Source organism: Chelonia mydas, chromosome 8 (genome assembly GCF_015237465.2).
Source record: "Chelonia mydas isolate rCheMyd1 chromosome 8, rCheMyd1.pri.v2, whole genome shotgun sequence".
Lineage (NCBI taxonomy): Eukaryota > Metazoa > Chordata > Testudines > Cheloniidae > Chelonia > Chelonia mydas.
In genome coordinates, this window is record NC_057854.1 from 67,982,932 (window position 1) to 68,004,766 (window position 21,835).

General features: G+C 39.1%; 1 protein-coding gene across 1 annotated transcript in view; it reads left to right on the forward strand.

The window, feature by feature from the left end:
• The window catches only part of COL11A1 (collagen type XI alpha 1 chain), a 235,035-nt gene that overhangs the window by 120,510 nt on the left and 92,690 nt on the right, over positions 1 to 21,835 (forward strand). The window contains exons 31-36 of the mRNA XM_007055218.4: positions 7,376 to 7,429; positions 12,338 to 12,391; positions 14,768 to 14,812; positions 14,971 to 15,024; positions 15,110 to 15,154; positions 19,305 to 19,358. Of these exons, the coding sequence (XP_007055280.2) occupies positions 7,376 to 7,429; positions 12,338 to 12,391; positions 14,768 to 14,812; positions 14,971 to 15,024; positions 15,110 to 15,154; positions 19,305 to 19,358 (306 nt within the window). The remainder of the gene's footprint in view (positions 1 to 7,375; positions 7,430 to 12,337; positions 12,392 to 14,767; positions 14,813 to 14,970; positions 15,025 to 15,109; positions 15,155 to 19,304; positions 19,359 to 21,835) is intronic.

Genomic DNA, 21,835 nt, shown 5'->3' on the forward strand with positions numbered 1-21,835 from the left:
TATTTTGTAGCTATCCATAGATATGCATAACACTTCCTGACACATGAGACAGCTAAATCCTGTCCTGAGGAGCTTACAGTCTAATCTAACAAAGACAAATATGATTCAAAGAAAATTTGACACCAGCATGGATGGTGACAGTGCTAGAGAGTAGTTTGGCATTGAAAGGCTACACAGAAGATCTGAAGGAGCAGAAATTGCTTGGTGAATGGGAAAAGATAAATTGTTTTAAAGTATGAGGAGTATCATGACAAAAAACACAAAATCAGGAGTGGCAGAAGGAGAGAAAGGTGCTACTAAGAAGGAAGACAGAACAAAGTGTGGGGCATTAGAACATAATGAAAAACAAGGACTGAGATGTATGGAGCGTATGCGATGTAGAATCCTGAAAATGAGAATAATGATCTTGAACCAGTTTCAGAGTGATAGCCATGTTAGTCTGTACCAGCAAAAAGAACGAGGAGTCCTTGTGGCACCTTAGAGACTAATAAATTTATTTGGGCATAAGCTTTCGTGGCCTAAAACCCACTTCATCAGATGCATGGAGTGGAAAATACAGTAGGAAGTTATATATATATACACATACAGAGAACACGAAAATATGGGGGTTGCCTTACCAACTCTAACGAGACAAATCAATACAGTGGGCTATTATCAGCAGGAGGAAAAATCACTGGGAGTGAATGGGTCATTACACAAACTAAAAACTATTTCCCCATGCTAATTTTCCCCCTCACTGTTACTCACACCTTCTTGTCAACTGTTTGAAATGGGCCATCCTGATTACCACTATAAAAAGGCAACCCCCATCTTTTCATGTTCTATATATATATACGTATCTTCCTACTGTATTTTCCACTCCATGCATCTGATGAAGTGAGTTTTAGCCCACGAAAGCTTATGTCCAAATAAATTTGTTAGTCTATAAGGTGCCACAAGTACTCCTCGATCTTGAACCCAATACAGAAAGAGAGAGGAAGCTGGAAAAGGGAATCAAAGGCATGGTATGTAAAAGGTCAGAGTGCCATTTCAGTGCAGTGTTTTTGGTAGCCTGGGCCAGAAGAGAGGTAAGAAATAGGAGACCAAAAATAAGGGAACTTGTGGTAGAAAAGAAGTAGGGGGATGAGAATATAGGATGGAATCAGGAGGTGCAGTGTTTTAATTAGAGCTCTGCAGCACACAAATTGTTTCACAGAGGACTGTGAGATTTCAAACACTGGCTTCATTCTGAATTGGAACAAACCCCAAAATTTTAGAATTCTCCACAAAAGAAAAATCTCATTTCATTCATTCCATATCCAATTGGTTGTGTTTCATTTTGACAAAATCAAAATATTATGTTTTGATTCTAACTTATATACACACACACACACACACACACACACACACACACACTGGGACGGCTCAAGGCACCAGCGTTCCAAGTATTAGAAAGGGGAGGCAGAGTTTCCACGGCGGCAGCAATTCGGCGGCAGCCCCTCTGTCCCGCTGGCCGTGGCGGCAATTCAGTGGCAGCTTCTCCCTTTTGCCGTCCGCGATGGCAATTTTTTTCACTGCTTGGGGGGCGACAAAAACTGTAGAGCCAGCCCTGTATATATACACACAATATCACACACAATATCAAAATGAAAAGCCCTTTCAAAAACAAAAATCTAAATGTTTTGTTAAAAAAATATCAGAATGGGTCATTTCAACACTGTTAGAACTTATCCTCCCCACACACAACTTTTTTTTCTGAAAATTAAATTTTGGCAAAATCAACACAATTTTGTGAAGCTTTTCCATTGACAGAATTGCATTTTCTGATGGAAAATTGTTTCAGCAAAGTTTTTCTGACCCACGCTAATTTTAATCCTGGCTGTACCTCAGTATAGCCTTATGAAAGTCATATCACTTTTCTGTATCAGTTTTTCTATCTTTAAAATGGAAGTAATGGTACTTAACCCTGAAACCTCATGGGGCCGATGTGAGGATTAGATTAATAGGGCCCTTTGAGATCATCTAGTCTGTTCCTCCTGTATAACATTGTCCATAGAACTTCCCCAAAATAATTCCTAGAACGTATCTTCTAGAAAAACATCCAATCTTAAAAATTCTCAGAGATGCAGGATCCACCATAACCATTGGTAAATTGTTCCAATGGTTAATTACCCTTATGGTTGAAAATGTATGCTTTATTTCCAGTCTGAATTTATCTAGATTCAACTTCCAGCCTTTGGATCATCTTTTTCTGCTAGATTGAAGGGCCCATTATTAAATATTTGTTCCCCATGTAGATACTTATAGACTGTAATCAAGTATCCTTAATCTTCTCTTTCTTAAATTAAATAGATTGAGCTCCTTGCATCTATCACTATAACACATTTTCTAATCCTTTAATTATTCCCATGGTTCTTCTTTGAACCCACTCCAATTTACCAAAATCCTTCTTGAATTGTGGGCACCAGAACTGGACTCAGTATTTCAGCAGCAGTTGCCAATACAGAGGTAAAATAACCTCTCTACTCCTACATGTGATTCCACTGTTTATGCATCCCAGGATCACATTAGCTCTTTTGGCCACAGCATTGCATTAGAAGCTCATGTTTATCCACCATGACCCCCACATCTTTTTCAGCATCACTGCTTCCCAGGATAGAGCTCCCCCTCCCATCCTCTAAGTATGGCCTACATTCTTTGTTCGTAGATGTTTACATTTACATTTATCTATATTAAAATTCATGTTGTTTGCTTGCTCCCAGTTTACCAAGTGATCCAGACAGTTCTGAATCAGTGACTTGTCATACTCATTATTTACAACTCTCCCATTTTTGTGTCATCTGCATACATTATCAGTGATGGTTTTATGTTTTCTTCCAGGTCATTGACAAAAATGTTAAATAGCATAGGGCCAAGAACTGATCCCTGTGTGTGTCTGCCGGAAACTCAACAGCTTAATGACCATTACCCATTTATAATTACATTTTGAAACCTATCACTTAGCCAGTTTTTAATCCATTTAATATGTGCAGTATTAATTTTATATTGTTCTATTTTTTTAATCTGAATGTTGTATGGTACCAAGTCAAACAACTTACAGAAGTCTAAGTATATTATAATATCACTATTACCTTTATCAACCAAACTTGTAATCTCATAAAAAATTGAAGCTAGTTTGATAGGATCTATTTTCTATAACCCATTTTGACTTATATTAATTACCTTATCCTCCTTTAATTCTTTACTAATCAATCCTGTATCCTCCGTTCCATTAGTTTTCCTAGTATTGCTGCCAGGTTGGCAGTCCTATAATTACCCACATCATCCCATTTCCCCTTTTTTAAAACTTGGCACAACAATTGCTTTCTTCTGGAACTTTCCCAGTGCTCCAAGACTTATTGAAAATCAACAGTAATGGTCAAGCAAGCTCCTCGGCCAGCTCTTTTAAAATTCTTGATGCAAGTTACCTGGACCTGCTGATTTAAAAATGTCTAGCTTTAATAACTGCTGTTTAACATCCTCCACAGATACTTTTGGAATAGAAAGAGTGTTATAATCATCATATGATGAGACTATATTGTCTGTTTTTGATCCAGGTATAAAACAGAAATATTTATTGAACACTTCTGTTTTTTTCTGAATTACTATTGATAATTCTACCATTTCCATTCAGTAATGGACCTATACCACTGTCAGGATTCTTTTGTTCCTAATATATTTTTTTAAACTCCTAAACTCTGCTGCCCATAGATTTTTTTCTTGTGTCCCTTTGCTTCCCTTACCAATTTTCTACAATTCTTAACTTCTGATTTATACTTATTAATATAAGCTTCCACTTTCTTCCATTTGTTATTATTTTTATAGCTATCTTCGCTTCCCCTCTGAACCTGGTTAGTTTTTTTTAAACCAGGACAGCCTTCTTCCTTGATTGAGGCTTTTTGAGGGGAGCAAATAGTAAGGCATTCTTAAATTATTACAATTTATCATTCAATTTATCTGATTAAATTCCTCCTCGCAGCTGATCTGGCTTGTGTGTGTGTGTGCGCGTGAGAGAGAGAGAGAGAGATCTGGACTTTATTCTCTTGCACATTATAAATGTGATCATGTCATGATTACTTGTATCTAAGTCAGGGATCTGCAACCTTTGGAACGTGGCCTGTCAGAGAAATCCGCTGCCAGGCCAGGGCAGTTTGTTTACCTGCGGTGTCCACAGGTTCCCAGATCACAGCTCCCACTGGCCGTGATTCGCTGTTCCAGGCCAATGGGGGCTGTGGGAAGCGGTAGCCAGCACATCCCTCGGCCCGCGTCGCTTCTCGCAGCCCCCATTAGCTTGGAACGGCGAATCGCGGCCAGTGGGAGCTGTGATTGGCCAAACCTGTGGACACTGCAGGTAAACAAACCGACCTGCCAGCGGATTTCCCTGACGGGCCATGTTCCAAAGGTTGCCTATCCCTGATCTAAGTTATCATTAAATTTCCTTTCTGTGATCAGTTCCTCTTCATCTTTTAGGACAAAAGGTCTAATAAAAATAATAAAAGTCTGTTTTGTATTTAAACATATACAGGACTATATAGATGCTCAGTATTAAGAGAGATGACCAGGATCATGGACTAGAGTTTCAGCAGAAGGAACTAAAAAGGAAGGAACATATTTTAGCGATAGTAGAGATAGAAAGAAATACTCTTTCATTATAAGTTGCTTCTTGTCATAAACATAACATTACTGTTCATAATGATTTATTTACATGGCATACTAGAAGTTCAGGAAAGGTTATATTTAAGACTTGATACTGGAATCATTCATAAACTGTCATCAAATAACTTATCTTAAGAGTCAGTTCACTCATTCCAAGAAGAGTTCTTTTCAGTTTTATTTAACTATTGGGAGCTATTTATGAATTAATGTTCCCCAAAATGTTGCAGAATACCCTGCCAGCTGATAACAAGGTCATGAATCAAAGAACGTATAACAAAAGAAGGCTAGAACTATTATCCTGGATGAATGGAAGCACAATTCAGATTAGAATATCACTTTGTATTGAGTTGTAACTGGATCAGCGAACAAGTTCTATTAAAACAAGAATTGAAAGGAACTTTTTCCCAAACCATAACTGACTCTTTAGTTAGCTTCTTTTATAGCATTTCTGAATGCTGAATTTTCTGTTTTCAGCCAGGATTGAGAGTACTGAAATACCATAAAAAAGGCTATTCCTACACCATATCTGACCTGCCAAAAACATGAAAATGTTAGGATTCTCATGGGAAAGTGTATTGGTGTCATGAGATTTACAAATGAATGTACGGTTTAAAGAGATTTTCAGTATAGCCAACTCCAAACATTCGAAATATGAGTAAAAAATCATGAGATGGGGGTAAAAACCCATAAGATTTTAAAATATTAACAAATTTAGGGTTCTGTTAATTTGCATTCTGGTTTTTGAGCCTTAAGGGTTCATTTTTTTCCAGTTTTACTCTACAAAGGCTAGCAAGTTACTCACCCCTCCCCCACATTGAAAGATGAGATTTTTTCACAATCCTCTTGACTTCAGGAGCTGGAGCGTTAAGAAAAATACCAAATACCAGGAGACTTCTGACAGAATTTTAAGAGTTAGCAGCACTGTTGGCTTAGTTTAGATGAGCCTCTGAAATATATTTGATCCAGATTATTCCCATTTGTATGGATACTAGCTCCTTAAATTCCATATCCTGAGTCAAATGTCCAGCCTGAATGCTGGGCCAATATGTGATGGACTGGGGGAGAGTGCTCATTGCTGTCCATGACATGGGCTGGCTGCAGAATTGCTCTGTGAAGGCTTCTGCAGTCTAATGGTTGGAATAGTCTCTGTGACCCTAACATCTTCCCACACCAACATGAGGGTGGGAGAAAGGGAAGATCCATGTAATAGCAGCAACCCATGCCCTGTCCTCTGCCACACACTGGGAGGTCTCCACCATGCAGAAGGTGCCCAACCTGGTCCAACCCCCAACATCCTGAAGACCACTTTGGTCCTTCTGTGTTCCCCACTTTCATGTGGCCCTACTGTCAGGGAACCCTCCACACCCCAGGAGGAAGGGGCTGAATTTGCTCAAATAACAATGCCAGCGCGGAGCATACTGAAGAAAGAGCAAATGGGCAGAGAGGATCTTGTCACCAAAAAGACTCCAAATAGTCAGCTTAGTCCTGGCTCCCATTGAAATCAGCGGAAAGACTCCCACTGAATTTATCAGGGTGTGAAACAATGTCACGCTGTGAAACTTTTCTTTTAGGGGATGCTACCTTAAGTAGTTCTAATGCATTCAACTGGCTTTGATGTGGAATATAACTGTCAGCATGGTTATCTTTATAAATGGCTGAATTCTTCTTTAATAATATCTCCTGCCAGGCACAAACAAGCTTTCATGAACATGAGTTATATTCTGCATCTTTATTCATCTGCTTTATTTTTTTAAGCACACACATTTATTTTGTCAAATGCCACTTTTCAGGCAGGAGCTTCCCCGTATCTCTTTTCTAGAATCCCAGATTATTGCTGGAGTCCAAGACTATGTTTCATTCTCACGTCTTTTCTGTAGAGACCACTTCAAAATTGTGATGGCCTGGAATACTGTAGAGTGTTTACAATACCCATATTCTTCTCTAGTGGCTCTGGCTCTTAGAGAGCAAAACAACTTTTCCTTATTTTTGAAAATGACAAATTAGCACACATTCTTTGTTTCATCACCTAAGACTATGGAGTGGGACCTACACTATGAAATCTGGACACAGCAGCATTCCCTCCTTCCACCTTCAGGCAGTAGAATTAGTAACATCAATAGCATCAATCTACTCAGCCTATTTTCCTGTCTGATGCTGGGAAGACAGCCAGCTTTCTCAAAACACACCACATATTATGTGATATTGGATTATCCTTGGGATATGATTTTCAATGATGTTTTCTGATATAGTTTAGAACTCTTCAAGACAACCTGTGGAGCTTGATCTTCAAATATCCATTGGCTTTCATGGAGATTATAGATAAACAAAACACATTAGCCAACATGTGATGCAACATGAAAAGCACTGTTATGGGAATTGCCTTTTGTGTTAAAGGGTGTGTTAATGTTTTGTTGCCACCATCACTACATTACAGTGTTGAAAGAGTGTTTGGGTGAAATCTTGGGTTCATTGCCGTCTACGGCAAAACGTCATCCATTTCAGCAAGATTAGGATTTCATTCTTGGAACTGAGGTTTTGGAAACAAAGCCAATTGACCACTTCTCAGGAGGGAAATAGGTGAAGTATGAAGATGAATGTAATAAAATATTTGATTGTATATGTTATGGAAGGAAACAAATTTTATATAAAGTTATGACTAAACTATTAAGAACTACTAGAAACAATTTTTTTTTAATTTCAGGGTAAACTTGGGGTTCCAGGACTGCCAGGATATCCAGGAAGACAAGGTCCAAAGGTAAATGAGTTAGTTTTACTTATGGCACTCAAGAGTGGGTTTGCTGTGGACAAATGAACCACAACGGCAGCTGTTCTATTAGTTATATATTTAAGGAAGGAGGACATGTGATGGGATGTTAGATGGGCTGGGATCTGCGTTACTATAGAGAATTCTTTCCTGGGTATCTGGCTGGTGAATCTTGCCCACATGCTCAGGGTTCAGCTGATCGCCATATTTGAGGTCAGGAAGGAATTTTCCTCCAGGGCAGATTAGAAGAGGCCCTGGGGTTTTTTTGCCTTCCTTTGTAGCATGGGGCATGGGTTTCTTGCTGGAGGATTCTCTGCACCTTGAAGTCTTTAAACCATGATTTGAGGACTTCAATAGCTCAGACACAGGTGAGAGGTTTATTGCAGGAGTGGGTGGGTGAGATTCTGTGGCCTGCATTGTGCAGGAGGTCAGACTAGATGATCATAATGGTCCCTTCTGACCTTAATATCTATGAGTCTATGAGCATCCAAACCCTGAGTTGTTTCTCACTCTGTTTTTCCTGACCATGATGTTTTAATTTATGTCAAAAAATGTGTTAGGTCCATTACAGTTGTTCATTTTAGATCACTACTTCCCCTTCCCTCAACTATACAACTTTTAAGCCCCTGCCAATCTTACTTGCATTATATACCTGTGCCAGCAATATACTATTATACACATCATGGACTAGTGAAAAAGAGCCAACTGCTGATACTCCTGCCTCTTTAAGACTTAAAGCCATATGTTGCCCCCAGAACTCAAGCTGATGTCCATGGGAATTTGCAATATGGTCTGAGGACCCAGATATAGTCCTTAGACTGTCACTGCTATGTTTCTGCCATCTTCTACTAACTACAGAAAGAGCCGTCTTAACATCTCCAACACACTTCCAGGTGTGTGACCATGAAAGATAGGAGATGGACTCTTACAATATTGTCTTTCGCAGTTTTCTCCATATTTTTCCTTTGCTTGTGTTAAGAGGGTGACTGATGTCTGTTGCTTGACATTCATATAACCAGAATGTTTAGCTTTGTTCTTTGTCCTGTGTTAGTCCCCTACCTTCTGTCCACAATTCCCTGTTTTGTTTGTTTCTTTTTTTACAGTTGTCCCTCCTTCAAGTATCATTTGGACTCTGTCGTCCCTAGAAAATATCTGTGTTAGCTGGTTCTGTTTCTAAGTTATTTATAAAGACTTAATAATGGTAAATTACATTTTAAAAGGATCAGTTTAATGTAGTTTTGAGAAGTGGCTCAGTGTAGATTAAGCAACTGATAGAAAGACCTATTAAAAATAATTTTGGGGGGAACGTTAAAAATGTTAGGGACATTTCCTGTTGTCTGTGAAAGTCCCTCTCTATATCTTACCTTCAGAGTGTGTCAAAGATGAGACCAGCTGGGAATGCATAGTACAATAAATGAAAAACTCTTACCCCTTTAGCAGGACTGAATGTCATCTCAATAAAATATTGAGCTTTCCTCTAGTCCAGTTGTTCTCAAACTTATTTGATCAGCCCCCCTTTTTTGTGTCTGTAGTAGTTTACCCCCTCACCACCACCACCACCTCCACCACCCACAAGTGCATATATCACCACCCATGGTCCTTCTATATGAGCCTCAACTACCTGGGATTGACAGCCAGAGCTCTTTAAAAAAAAAAAAAAAGCACACAACTCAGGCCTCCCGTGACACATTCCCACGCCTCCCTTGGGAGATCCACCCCATAGTTTGAAAACCGCTGCTCTAGTCTAAATTCTGGGATCTGTTCTTACTTCCAAATCTGAACTGGTGATTTTGGACAGAGATAATACTTTCCGGATAACTAACTGAAATATTTTTTTTATGTCTGTAGCCTACAATTTGGCCCTATATTTCTGCTAAGTAACCTCTCTTAAGCGTATTTATTCACTGAATACTCTGTGTGAATGAAACAGACCCTAGCAGTCTAAGGAAAGTGTTTCTCAAGGTGAATACTCTTGATAAAGAGATCCTTTCTTGCTTCTGCCTTTTAACCTAAATGTCGGAGATTTCAGTGTTCTTTTTTGTTCTCTTTTGACATGTCTAAGATCAAAGAGGTTTTACATTATTCAGTATTAAGAACAAAAAAGACGAACACTTCAAAGAAAATTGGTGGATATTTTCCAATATAGATGTCACTGGGAATTTCGTTAAGTTAAATTAAGTTAAGTTAAAACTGAAATTAATTCAAACTATACTCACTGTTGGCTATTCTATGAAGTTTAGGCAACCAGATTAGAAAGGGTTTTGACTGCTACAATGCATCAAGTCACTCAGGGCCTGTTGTTTGGCCACCCTTACTCATGTTCGGTAGCATGTTTTTCTACCCATAGTCCTGTTGAAATCAACATTAAAAAGGTTGACGGAATCAAAGGTGCATATAATCTATAATGGTTGTCTAAAGGAAATAAGAAGTCCTGCTCCAATAGTCAGTAGCTGGTTCAAGGTGATTTTTTTCTGCCACTTATTTGCCTGGTATGAATTTGCTTCTGTGTGCTGTTCTTAGGCACAGGCACCATTATAAGATAATTTCACTATATTTTTCTCAAATCTAGTCCTCATCAGCTTGATTGCAGGAAGTTCTGAGAAAACTGTATATATTAAATATTTATAGCTAAGCCTTTCATACTAATGTCTGAACAGTTTTTCTCTCTGGTACTATAACACACAGTTTTAAGGGCACACTTGGGGCCTCGTACCAAATTAGACTTTCTTCAGCTTTTATACACTGAATCACAACTGGTGAAAACAATTCAAACAAGAAATTCCTTCTTTCTCTGTTCATGTAAAACCATCAGCACTGGGGCTGCCTGACCCCCCAAAGACAACTTAGTTAGTGGATAAATGGAACGCCTTATTATAAATAAGGTATATTAAAAGGAAACCATAAAGAACTTAAAAACAAAGCCAGAAAAGAATATTAGTTGATGCTACAAAGAAAATGGAGAAGTTCTTTCTTACAGTCTGGCCATTTACATTGTAGCTAGCTGTTTACCTGTTGCTAAACCAATAATAAAAAAAACCCCACTAACGTTGTGCATACAAAGATGGATCAGTTATCGCAGCAGGGAACTGAGCAGAATATGGCTAGTACTACCCTATTGACAGGCCAAACCAAACCTGTGATTTTTAATCTCCTGTAACTTGAAAGTAAGCTGTGTCAAGTCAATGGTCTTTTCTAACCCCAGGTCACCACCTTAGCAAATCAGTGCACTGGCAGCTGACAAGCCAGCACTATCCTTCAGAATGGTATGACAGAAGTAGAAAGGGTAAAGGATTACACTGAGTGGGGAGAAAGGAATAATTCCTGGAAACAGCTGTATTTGTTGACTCATGTCAGTTCTCCTTGTAACCATTTTGTTATGGTGGAGGGAATGGTGACATTTATAGCTCATTAGCTAAGTTTAACAAATATTTTCCTGATGGTCAGCACATTTTCTAAGTTCTCTCTGTAAACTGTAGAATATTAGGTTCTTCCTTCACAGTGAACTCTTCATAGGGCCATGGTTAATGGTTAATTACTGTGAGCATCCATTAGCTTGTCTAAATTTCATGCACCACAAGAGCGTATAACCTCCAAATTTGTTATGTGTACACTGTTTCATAGAGTAACTGCATGTGAGTGTCCAAATGGCCACCTTTTTATGAATAAAGTGAGCAAGTTTGTCAACGTTGATCATAACACTGGAACAGAAGTATCATTTTCATTTGAAAGATGAGAGGGAGGCATCACTTAGCAAGAAGCTCTTTTGAGGAGCTCTTGTTCCCTTGAAAAATATCCCTGCTGATCAGGGTTGATAAAGGTATGGTCTCCATGTAAGTGAAAAGCATGACTGGTTATCTCATCAAAAGTATTTCTTCTGACTAGGAAACTCAGGGCTTTTTACTAACTGCACACTGTCTAATCCTGGCAGAGACCCACCAGTGTTAAAGTTGATCTGAGAGCTTGTTGGAGTGTTATATATATTTTAATATAGATGTGAGTGTCTGAAAATATATGAGAGAGGAGGTGTAGGACCTATTCATAATAAATAGTAGGACCTATTCTTCAAATAAATACATGTATACAACTGCTATTGAAGTCAGAAGGCATGGTGGGCTTTGTGAGGGTGAGATGGGGAAAAGGTGTAGGTAGGGTTTAGCAAGCAGTATCATCCCAGATTCAAGACTCTTTCCTGAAGCCCAAGTTATGTTCTAGGCTCTATGCAATCCCACTGCACAGCCACACAGACCATCAGTGCTGGGTTATATAGACCTCTGTAAAGAGAGTTCTGCTAAAACAGATGTTTTCTACTGAGTTACCTAACTTGAACAGAACTGGAGTTTTTAATGTTAGTCATAATGTGTCCGTGAAATGTGAATGTGAACACACAGTAACAGCCACTTGAAAACAAAAGTGCAAATCAGCCCTCTTAAATAGCTGACCAGAAGAGCAATAAGGCCCACAAGAATGCTCTGTGCAACACTGATACTTCATTAAGAAAAGAATTTTAGTTCTGCCACTCTGATTCAGCAGAGGCAAGTTCCCACTATTCATTTCTCTTGGTCATGATTTAATAAAATAATTTCTAGTGGTGGTTAATGAACTTTTCTTTCCGACTGTTAACTAAAATTGGAAAAGTTTTGTCAAACAGTTTCTTACTGATGTTCATGAAAAATAATGTCATTACATATGTTGATGTTTTTAATGCATTCAGGACTTGAGGTGTTATGGTAAGTTAATTTTTAGATATTCACCAGAGCTTTAAAAACTATTTCCATTGATCTAATTGTAATGTATGTTTTGCATCAATTTGGTGATGTGTTTTAATTCTAGATTAAGTACCGGATGTATGGTGGTGGTGTGACAGATATTTGATGATATTTGCATCCATTTCTCATACAGGGCTCCACTGGTTTTCCAGGATTCCCAGGTGCCAATGGAGAGAAAGGTGCAAGGGTATGATATACTTCTTTAAAAAAACACAATGCTTAATTAGCCTGTGGAACTCCCTGCTTAAATATATAAAGACAAGAAGCTTCAAGAGAACATTCAGGTATTATAGCATTGGGTCTTTGTCTGGATAAGACTGAACATCCAAAGATATATTAAATAGTATCAAACTGCATGAGACATAAATCCTCATGCTTCAGGGCATTAACGCAACCACTCAGTATCTGGGATAGAAAGAAGTTCTCTCACCAGGTAGCTTATTCAATAATTGTCCATTAGGGAGAGTTTTTCATCTTCTTCTGAAATGGCTCATATTGGAAGTGGACTAGCTAGACCACTGGCAAGGACTATTTTCGTATCTTGTGAATTATCTAAATACCATGCAATTTAACTTGGATTTTCTATGCATTCTGATTCATCAGACTATAGCAAGCAGGATGAAGAACATATATTTATCAAGTGGAAGTAAAATGTCAACTTTTGCTGCTTCGTTTATTTGAAGCACATGGGGAGAAGCTAATATGCAGCATCTCCAACCACAATAAAAAAAAGGGGGGGGGGCATTAAAAAGAAGGTCACTGCACTGCTGCCTGTAAAGCTCAACTAGATGTGGCTGATCGTGTTGTTAGAAAGCTGATAAAATTATCAGAACTGAAAGGATGACTTGGAACTCATAGATGACAACTCAGTGTGACGTTAATTCAGATTGAAGTAAGGTATATGATTACTGTGCCTACCAATCAATTTTATTTAGCAGCAAGGAATCAAAAGCACAGATTCACCACTTTAAATATTACATTTTTGAGAAACAATTGTATTTTGAGTTTGCTTTTTTTTTTAAGAATGGTTTTAGCCGAGCTGAAGGCAGTTCTTTTTTTTTTTTCACAGAGACCAACAAGGAATGTTAAAAAAAAAAAAAAAAAAAAAAAAAAAAAAAACCATTCAGACCCTATTTTTTGGATAAAGCAGTATTAAAAATCATTGTTCTGAACCATCAATCAGGAGGCTAAATTAGGAATCCTGAAGCTGTAACATGCACAAGAACACACTTTAAAATATGAAAATATAAGGTTATTTATATTATAAATAATATATTATAATATAAATAATATATTATAAGATGTCAAGAAAAGCCTCAATTCAGCCAGGCATTTAACCACAGACTTCTGAATTGAGCCAGCGTAACTGGCTTTTATCTGTTACAGGTAGTATCAAGAGTAGTATAGTCTAAAGACCTAACCATGGATCAGGAATCCATTGTGGTAAACACAGTACACACAATGAAAAGACAGTCCCTGCCTCCAAGAGTATGTCTACCAAGCAACTAGACACCTGTGGCTGGCCTGTGCCAGCTGACTCAGGCTTGTGAGGTCCAGGCTGCAGGGCTATTTCACCGCTGTGTAGACTTCTGGGCATGGGCTGAAGTCTGGGCTCTGGGACCCTCCCACCTCATAGGGTCCCAGATTCTAGGCACCAGCCCGAGCCCAGAAGTCTACACAGCAGTGAAACAGCCTTGTAGCCCAAGTCCCACAAGCGTGAGTCAGCTGGCCTGGACCAGACATGGGGTTTTTCTTTCCTGTGTAGACATACCCAAAGAGCTTATAACCTGAGTAGTATTATAGTACTAAAATAGTATTCTCTTGTATGATGACAAAACAAGTGAGAATATGCATGTAATTCTTTTTAAAATGAGAACTTCATATGAAGATCCCATTTCCACTGGTTAGATTTTAACATGTAACAGTCACTGTGTTTCTTTTTTCTATCAGGAGAATACGGCTCCTTGAATTAAAAGCTTCTTCACATTAGAATCCATTACAATCCTAGAGTAAAGTCCACCTCAGGAAAGGGATCTATAGATTCTCCATATGAAAGACATGTTGGAGCTACATATTAAGGGCAAAGATGCTGGCTCTGTGCAAGAGCTATGCAGTATGGTCCCTGCTCCTTCCTACAAAGCAATTTCCCTTCTTAGCCAGTGGAGCTGTCCAGAGGGAGTGTGATGTACCATCTCCCGGGATGGTGCAGTGGGCTTGCTGCAAGGGAGCTCCAAGGAGAAATTCTGGCTGATCCAGAATCGCTCTCAGGGACTCCAGTGGCTGTGAATGGGCCGTGCAGCAACATTAATGGGCTCTGATGCCAAGGGCAGAATCTAGCCCTAACACGTAGAAGCTAATGAATAAAGCTGCATGCACAGTGATTTCAGCAAGATGGTCAATTTTAGTAAAAACCTGTTTCTTTAAATTAAAATGCACAGCAGATAAGATATAAAAGAGCATTTAGTCCTAGGAGAGCTGCACATTGCCTCATAGCAACAGCAAAACTTTCATTCCCAGTCAAATGCCACATGCTAAGATGATTTATTTGAACTTTCATTGGCAGGGTTTACATGGCAAACCAGGTCCCAGGGGACAGCGAGGGCCAACGGTATGTATTTTCTTTTGTTTGCTTAAAACCATTACTTGCATTCCCTTAGTGATTGCCACCTCTGTGATGTTTTACACCGACTGTAAAAATGCATGGCTGACTCTGACACACTGTCCTATATGACCACCACCATTTGTATCTGTATCTCAAATTCACAGGGTCCACGGGGATCAAGAGGCCCACGAGGTCCCACAGGAAAACCAGGCCCTAAGGTAATTGTCAGATGCTATTTGCTGCAAAACTATTTCTCAAAGAAAATTAGGCTTCACCTTTGAACAAATTGTTCTTATTTTCTAGGGCACTGCAGGCAGTGATGGCCCTCCCGGCCCACCGGGTGAAAGGGTAGGTCTGGAATAGCTTTTTCTCCTCATTTTATTTCCTGCATCTCTTTTTTTGCTCTCTTTCTCCTCTCTCCCCGCTTTCTTATGTCTTTGCACTTCTCTGGCTAGGATGTGAAGCAATTGCACTGTCATATTGTACCTCAAGGGTGGACTTCCTTACAGTGCTCTCCTTCCTGCTCAGCTAGAAGCAGGAACCCTTGAAGTCTTGTTTTTTCTCTCAGACACCCAGTTTGGCACACCTAAGAAATTGGGATCATTGGGATGAGGTTGGGATCGCCATCCAGACTTTTGGGTGCATATCCAAACAAACCAAATTACATTTCTCAGCTTTATGAGATTCTCACTATTAATAAAAATGCCCCGTTCAGCAGAGTTGCTGTTAGTAGATGGGTTTTTTAAAGTACTCAGTGCTTCTAAAAGCTAATATATTGACACCAGCTGATTCTTTTGTCCTAATCACACGCTTGAGAATTCCTGCTGCTGGGTAAAATAGAATCCACCGCATGATATTAAATTTGAATCAATACACAATCAAACAGAGTCTATAAACTATACAGTAGCACACAGAAAAATTATAAAATGGATTTGTAATCACAGAACAAGCAATTTAACTCCTACAGATAAGTGAATCTTCCCTTTGACTGGGTTACTTGGAGAGGCTAAAGTTTGGATGACTACATTTTGTTTCATCCCAATTTTCACGCAAACATATTTGTGGCTTATTTTTACACAGCCATATAGAGCACATGAATGGTATCCTTTAAAAAACAAAACAAAACCAACAGCTGAGTTCCCAGTTGAGATTACTTTTCCCTTTTGACCTCAAGAATGTTTGATTCCAGTGTGTTCAAGCTGTAGTTTCTTAAGCAACCTAGCTTTGTCCCATGTTATGAGAAGCCACATCATCTGCCACAGTATTTCCATGTTCAAGATTGATATCTGAATGCACTAACAGTTGCAGAGCAACAACAAACAAACTTTGCTGGGAATGTGTGAGAAGTTTGAAAAGCAGTAATGGCCAACAATGCCTGCAAAGTTAAAGACTGGAGACCAAGGGTGTATGATAGAAATAGTATTAGGAGACGGTAGAAGTGTGTTTTGTTTAGAATCTGTTTTATAGACATCTCAAGCTCTCACAGCTTAAGTGTCTGCAGGAACCAACATTGAACCAAATATAGTGAACGTTCCCTAATAATTGCAAACAGAATGTGTCAGTTTTTAATCAACATCTCCTCCTACAATGGAATGTGCATGCCTGTATATGTCTATGAAAGTTAAAAGTCAAATCTCTGCTCACAAAAAGTATGCCAACACTTCTGGTGGAAAACCATTCAACATATGCAGAAAAATGCATTACAGCTACATGTAAAATATAGGTTCTATTTAAGAAGACTTTCATCGATTTCCTGTGATTTTTCATTAACTGAAAATCACTGAAGTAGAATCTCACCCAGAGTGAGATTCTACTCCAGGGATTTTCAGTTAATGAAAAATCAGAGGAAATCACAGACTGCAGCTGAGCTGCTAGCAGAGCTGAAGGATGGTAACTGGAGTGGGGTAAGACGGAGCAGGAGGTGAGGTTTGGAGTGACAGTTGGGGACCTGGAGATGGTGGTGATGGAGGAGGCAGAGAGCCGCTGGGTGTCAGGTGAAAGGTAGAGAGCTGAGTGGAACAGGGGTAGGTGGGGAATGAACCACAGTTGAGAGGCAGAGAGAAGAGGTGGGTGAAGTGGGAAGTGTGTGGGAGTTAGGAGTGTGGAACACGTGGAGTGGGAATCTGGGGTGGAGAGAGGATTGATTGGAGTAGGGGGGGAATGTTGAGTGGGAGTAGCAGGCCAAACTATAGATCTCTCCACATCATGGAGCCTGGAGAAAGGCTGCAGAGAGCTGGAAAGCAGAGCTCCAGAAGGAACTGGAAGGCAGAGTCAAGGGGAGTGGAGTTAGGAAGCAGTGTTGTAGGGAGTGGACAAGAAGGTAGAAGACAATGGGCAGATCTGAGGGGAAGCAGAAAAAGCGTCAATGGAGAGGAATGGATTAGCTGAAAGGTATAATGTGTCACAGGAGCACACAAGCCTTTCATCTGAGAGTGGCCGTTGTGTACTTTGGCCATGTGCTCTAAAATGAGGCATATGACAGAGGGGAGAGTTGTTAGCCAAAAGAGAGAGGAACTTTAAAAGACCATTTCTGACTGGTTAGAAATATTTCAGCTGCTAGCTGTTTAAATATTAAATATCTGTCCTCTATAAAAAACTTTTAAAAACAATGACACAAGGAAATGTACATTTAATAATGTGATATTGGAATTCTAGAGTATTCTTCTCACATACTCCTACTGGCTTGAAATCTGCAACTCATATTGTGAATAAAAAAAATGTAAATGTCTTTTTATTAGAAAGCCTCATGGCTCGAGGATCAAAGGGGAAAAGGGACTTATGGCCAAGAAAGTGTACTAGTAATAAATAAACCATTGAGTTCTGTTTTTCTAACCGTATTCCAGAGAGGGACCAATTTGTTTAATGTTTTGGACAATGGATGAGCCACTTTTAATATTTTTCCTCAAATGTTGCCCTATTTTTGTTAAGAGTTTCTGCTTTGTAAGCTACTCTCCTTGCCCTTTTTGTTTCTGGGTGTGATGCAGACAGTTGAATCAAGGAATGTACCATAGTGAACATACTTAGGGGTGAGGGTTGGAGTTGCAGGTACAGTTTATAGATACTGTTCCAGAAAATGTGGATAGTGCATATAGTGCTATATGTGGATATTAGGAAAAACTTTTTCACTAGGAGGGTGGTGAAACACTGGAAAGCGTTACCTAGGGAGGTGGTGGAATCTCCTTCCTTTGAGGTTTTTAAGGTCAGGCTTGACAAAGCCCTGGCTAGGATGATTTAGTTGGGGATTGGTCCTGCTTTGAGCAGGGGGTTGGACTAGATGACCTCCTGAGATCCCTTCCAGCCCTGATATTGTATGATTCTATGATTATCTTATAAAAAATGTATATTTTGAACAGTTTCTGGTTAACCATTTGGTTGAGCTTCATTCACTAATAAATGATAAATCAAGTTTTAAATAGGATTCAGATTCACTTAGGGGCAAATCTTGCCTGCTACTGAACAAACAACCCTTTCCCTCACTCGTACATAACACTTCTCCCACTGCAAGAGAGGCAGCCATAATTTGGCTCAAAGCCTGCATTTCCTGACGTCCCAGTCTGCAATGAATGAGGTTTAAGGAACTCTGAGACAGCCAGGACTTTATCACAGGAGCCGAAAGCTAACATCACCATCCCTTATGAATTATCTTTCTTTTCCGACTTTTGCTTTAAATTTCTAACATTTTGACACGATGTCTTAGTAAAACCACACATCATATACCAGGTAGAGCAGGACAAGCCTTGCACTGTATGACTAGGGTACACATTTTTGCTGTGTGACCACAGAAAGTTAGATCTGAATGCTCCTTTCTTTGTTCTTTGTATCATGTGTGCTCTAACACAGACAGAGCCTTAACATAATCTGATACTAGGCCCCATTCAGCATATTAACAGCAAATGCTTACAGTAAAAGTGACAAGGTCTTGGTTAATTTTCAATGAGAACTTCTAAAACTAGCCATCATGTGGGCTACTTGTTTATTTTACTACTTTAAAACTTCCAAAAATACTCATACAGTAAAATCTTTTCAGAGATGGCTCCTCTGTTTGTTTTTTTTCTTGCAAGCAAGAATTTTTTTTCTTCAGAGACACAGAAATTAAGATACTTCTCATTCAGCAGGAGTAATTTCAACAGTACCTACAAATTTTGATAGTACCTGGCTGAGTGTGAGAACTTGCCAATATGAGCTTTTGACATGAGGAACAAAAGGCTGCAGTGCAGCCACGTTAAGAATAATTGCACATTTCTTAATGGAAGTGAACTTCATGGAAAAATATTCAGTGTTTCTTATTAATCTGTGGCCCCTAATTTGGTATATTCCACATGGGTGTTCTAGTGGAACTTTGAACTGCTAACAGTATTCACATGCAGTATGTAGCTCACTTTATCCACATGTCCAGCTGTTATCAATGGAGTTTGTGTTACATAACTGAAGCAAACTCTTCAGTCCAACATTATAGCATCTGGTATTTAGTTTACCCTTTTGCTTATCTTCATATTAGGGACCACAAGGGCCTCAAGGACCTGTTGGATTCCCTGGACCAAAGGGACCTCCTGTAAGTATTTTTTAAAAGTATACGTAATAATTATGCAAATTTGGCAGAGAAAATTTTTGAAGTCAATGTATGAACAAGTGTGTTAGAGTTTGCATCTGAGGTGTTGGGCAGTATTATAATTAATCAAGTCTGTCCCTCAATGCATGAAGCTTACAAGCAGGAAAACCTCCCCTAAGCTTCTGTACCGTAAAGCCTGTTACATAAACCCAAAGAAGTCAGATATTCAAAGTAAAAGCTGAGTCTGTTCTATTTGTAAATGTTGCAGTTTGTATGATATTCACTGGCTGGAGAACTAAGTTCCCTCTCTTTTGCTGATGTAAATATTCTTTTAAAAGTAGGTTATTTTAGAGGAAAGGGAGAAGAGGCATCTTAGCTATCATGTATGAGAAATGTGGCACACTAAGTGTTACCATATAAATATTTAGAGGATTTTTATTCTGTAATATATAAATACATATTTAGGGTATGTTACAATGTAAATTGATTAACAATATTTTTAGCCATTGAAAACTGTCATGTAAATCCATCCACCTCATATATACTGTATATTGTTTAAAAATGCAGATCTCTTACACATAGCTCATTCTGGAGCTGTTGTGGCCTGTCATTTAAACCCTTAAATTTTATTCATGTTTATAAAAAAGTAACAGGAATCTTGGCTAAGTACCTGCATTGTACCTTGAAATGTTAGTGATCCAAGACTTTTGCAACAGATCTAGCCTTATATCTCATTTGATGGAAGGCTTAAAAAAAAAAATCTCTCTATTCCAGTACATGCACAGAAGACAAATGAACTGGACTGGTGTGAAGTGGAGAAAAGTCATTTACATGAAATCACGTCCCATAATTAGCTCCTCAAAACTCATCCTAAAGATACCTACACTGAGGATACACACAGTTTCTCTCTCCCTATTACTTTCTGTTCCAGATCCTGATGGAATTTATTTTGAATAAGTTATCCAAGCACACAGCTAAAAATCTGTGGAAACGCTTTGATATTCTGAGATCAAAAGAATCTTAGGCTTAGAATTATAGGTATGCCAGAGTCTTCTATTGGAATTAGCTGGTTAGCAATCCTAATGGCATTTTTATCAGGTGCCAATAAAGGTCCAGCAATTTTAAAGAACAAAATATAAAGCGGGCAGGACTGATAATAGAAGAACAATAACAACAACAAAAAAGGTTGAAAAGTAGTATAATGGGGAAACAAAATCATAATCCTGCAATCTGATTAATACAGAGGACACTGGTTTCAGTGTAGTGCATGTCCTATATTACTGTTGTACTTGGTTGTCAGTGTAGCACCAGACTTTCTCTTTGTCTGAATAACATGCTTTAGAGAGTATGTGATATTCACTATACAGAGTAATCCTGATACACCTTAGTATACTGTGCATATTAAGAGAATGGGCGTAGTGTGAAGTTAATGTGTCTGTCGATTTCTTTCCTCCATCTTCAGAAAACACTGGCCACCACTAGAGGTCTCTCTTCCTCTCTTTTCCCTTCTGCCTAAAAAATTCTCAAATTAATATAAAACAATATGGTCTGCTACTGGCAGACTATTACTAAATGGAGTACATTGCACAAACTGGATACAATTTGGGGTTAGTCGTGTATTCCTGATTGGCCAGGATTAGTTCATAGCTTTTCAAAAATGTAGGGCCTAATTTGCCATAGTCTCATACTTCTGTTCTGTAGTATTTTTCCCTGTGAGTAGTCCTACTGTAGTGAATAAGCCATACTGGTAAAACCCATGGGAGAGCAGAGAAGGTCAAGTAGAGTTCCACTTCTATTTTCTTATTGCTGTAATGAGAGATATTGATCCAAGAGGATCCTCAGGAGGATGAGATGACCCACACAGAGGTTCCATGCTCCCATACCAGCTGGGAAGTCCAAACCTTTCCCATCCCGCTCCTCACTGAATCTTGGCAGTATGGCTCCAAGGGACTCCCAGGGCTGTGGCTACTCTCAGATCTCTAACTCCGGAAGGAGTTTTGTCAGGAAGGTAGTGGTAACAGTCTTAGTCCATGTTACCTTTCCGAGACTATTTTTGCAGGCCCACTGGGATTCTGCTCCCCACATGCATAACCCATCTCTGGTTCAGGAGAAGGAGGGGGACTAATGATGCCACAAATTCAATTGACCCATGTCTGTGCAGGAAGAGAAAATTCATGCCCTTTTTTGCCTGGAACTTGGGAGCACAGTCTAGACCAATGGTGCTGCCCTTGGAGTCTGTCTGTGCTCAGTGGGAGTCAGGGTGGCAGAATCAGATCTGTGATTTTTTTTTAATCACAATTTATTTTACTCATTTTGCAATCTTTTTGATGCTGCCCCATGTTAAACAGTGCCATAGCCACAACTACCAGCCACTTATCTTTAAAACAGTTTTCATTAACTTGGGGATGAAGTACAGGATAACAGAGGACAGAAAGTAGGGACTTTGAATTTAGAAATGTTAGACATCCATTTTGAACATG